Source organism: Eurypyga helias, unplaced genomic scaffold (assembly GCF_000690775.1).
Source record: "Eurypyga helias isolate BGI_N326 unplaced genomic scaffold, ASM69077v1 scaffold9468, whole genome shotgun sequence".
Classification (NCBI taxonomy): domain Eukaryota; kingdom Metazoa; phylum Chordata; class Aves; order Eurypygiformes; family Eurypygidae; genus Eurypyga; species Eurypyga helias.
The window spans coordinates 33,795-36,202 of record NW_010264934.1 but is presented as its reverse complement, the minus strand read 5'-3'; the positions used below and the strand labels follow the sequence as shown (position 1 = coordinate 36,202).

Here is a 2,408-nt window from a genome sequence, read left to right as displayed (position 1 = left end):
CGACTCACTAAGAACGGAAGCCTCCATGCCCAAGCTGTTTCCCTAGCCCAAGCGCCCTGAAACCATGCTCCTGGTGAGTGGGGTTGGGGTAGGACAGGCAGAGGGAGGGAGGGAGTAAGCAAAGACATGCCAACAGTGGTGGCAGATCCTCAGAGGTGGTGTGGGGAGGGCTTGGCAACCCGTTTAGCGCTGTCCTATTGCAGCAGGAGGGAGGAGGATGTACAGAGGTTATTTAAAAGCCCCCTAACTTTTTTCCAGGCTTCTGTTGCACATCAGAAAATCTGCAAGGGAGAAGGAAAAAAAAAAAAGACTATCTGAAAAGAAGGTACCCTTGCTAACTAAAAATCTTCCTTTAAGAGCTTACTGCTGTTAAGTAATTGCTACATTTTTAATTGCTGTTTTCAGGAGATTTGGGAAGAAGTTGTGTTCTCAGCCATGAATATTTTCTCAGAAGAATGGCATGGCTTTTTCATTGCTACATGCTTATGCTGAAATAGATGTGAAAGCAGTTTTGACTAGCTCAAAGAGAAGCCTCTGATCAGCCTACATCTGAGATTTCCCTTAAGTTGATTAGTGGGAGAGAAATAAGTGGATAAGTGCTTTTTAAATTTTTTTTTCTTTTCTGTTTCTCCATCTCTTTTTTTTTTTCTCTCTCTCAAGAGTGGATTTTGTGGGTGCAGGAGTTAGCCTTTAGATATTGGGTGTTCACATGCATAGGGGCAGAAATACAATTCTCCAGTAACCATCCACAGACTGTTGTAGGCTGTAGTATTTGAGATGATTGCAGTATAGCTAGAATGTAATTTTTATTAGGGGGAGGTAGTGTGTGATGCACTTACTGGAAATATCATTTGCTATTTTGAACTCAATAACGCTGTTTTGGAGGGTGGGAGAGTGAATGATTTTCTAGGTTTTTTTGCCTGAAACTCCCTAATGTATTTAATGCCCTGCTTCTCCTAGGCAAATGCTTCTGTGTTAGGCTTCCCTCTCCTCCCGCCTTCCTTCTTCTCTTATTCATGTGTTTTGACAAACACAAAATGCCTTCCAATCCTTAGAGAGCTGTACTCCATCACTGGACTGATGTTTTCTGCCTCTCAGTTTTTATTTATGTGAGTCTAAAAAGGTGTAGCTCGCTGGCACCCCGCACTGGTTTGGGTTTCTCCCATCTTAACATGTGCCACACTGACTCATGCTTGCTTTTTCCCTGCACTCCTTCTTTCTTTCATGGTATTACAACACTTTTAATACAGAATGTCTGAAACAACAAACACCAACAAAGAGAAGAAGAAAACTCTCCTGAATGGGAGAAGAGCCGTCCCATCCAACAACTCCAATGATGAAGAAAATGAAGTCCCTGAAATGGAGGCTTTTGGATTGATACCGAGCTCTCTTAATCCAAAAGGTACAGTGTACAAGTGAGACATGAGTCTATTTTTACATCTTCCATACTCATCTCTGCCTGGGTCTGTGAATTACAATCAAACTTCTTTTTTCCTTACATGTTTTGATCTCAGATAGCTTTTATTGCTGCTCCTGAAAGAACTTTTCTAAATACACCCATGTGCTTGGAAATGTTGCTGCAGATTATATGTTAAAGTGAGGAGAGGAGAAGCTGAGTGACTAGTTTTCAGCTCGAACTGTGGGAGTGGTTTAAAGAAGGTAAGAATGGGTTTTCCCAGTTTGATCACAATCACAGAGTGATTTTAAGACCTGCTTCAGGCATGGATGTGGCAGCACTGGGGTGAAGGGGGCAGGAGGAGCCTCCCCTCTTAATGGCCCTGCTGGTTTGTACCACCTTAAACTGACTGTGAAACCGCTGCAACATGCCAGCTGGCAGGGAAAACCTGCGCTAGATTTTCAGCTCACTCGTAAAAATGAATGTGAAACTAAAAGGAATACCCACATTTTTAATTATTCTCATGTGAAAGGTGTTTCAGTGGTATGGCTGGGGAGGCAAAACAATATCATGGTAGGGAATGGGCAAATCAAACCACATTCTCAGTGCCAAGTCTTGGCAATTTAAGAAAAAAAAAAAAGGTACAATTTGGTTTAAAAGTAATCAGGATTTTCTCCTGAATGAGTCACCAACCAAATGACATTAATTTTTTGGTCTGTCTGAAATGAACAGCAGAACTTGCTGAATGTGGCAACTAGGGGTGGCTAGATGTAATGATACTTAATGCTCGTATGGGACTTTTCAGTCAGGGCTGAAAGAGTGATTAATAACTATGGACAATGTTAATTACTGCATTTTACACATTGGGAAACAGGCAAAGAGATTTTAAGCAACAAGTTCAAATTTTTATTGCAAAGCATTATTTCTGTAATCTGAATCATAGAATCATTTGGGTTTGAAGGGACCTTAAAGATCATCTAGTTCCAACCCCCCTGCCATGGGCAGGGACACC

General features: G+C 41.6%; 1 protein-coding gene across 1 annotated transcript in view; it reads left to right on the top strand.

Annotated features, from left to right (window-relative positions):
• The first annotated feature begins 1,251 nt into the window (after positions 1-1,251).
• LOC104513254 (coagulation factor XIII A chain-like) overlaps positions 1,252-2,408 on the top strand; it is a 33,913-nt gene continuing 32,756 nt past the window's right edge. Inside the window, exon 1 of the mRNA XM_010156546.1 lies at positions 1,252-1,402. Coding sequence (XP_010154848.1) covers positions 1,252-1,402 — 151 coding nt within the window. The remainder of the gene's footprint in view (positions 1,403-2,408) is intronic.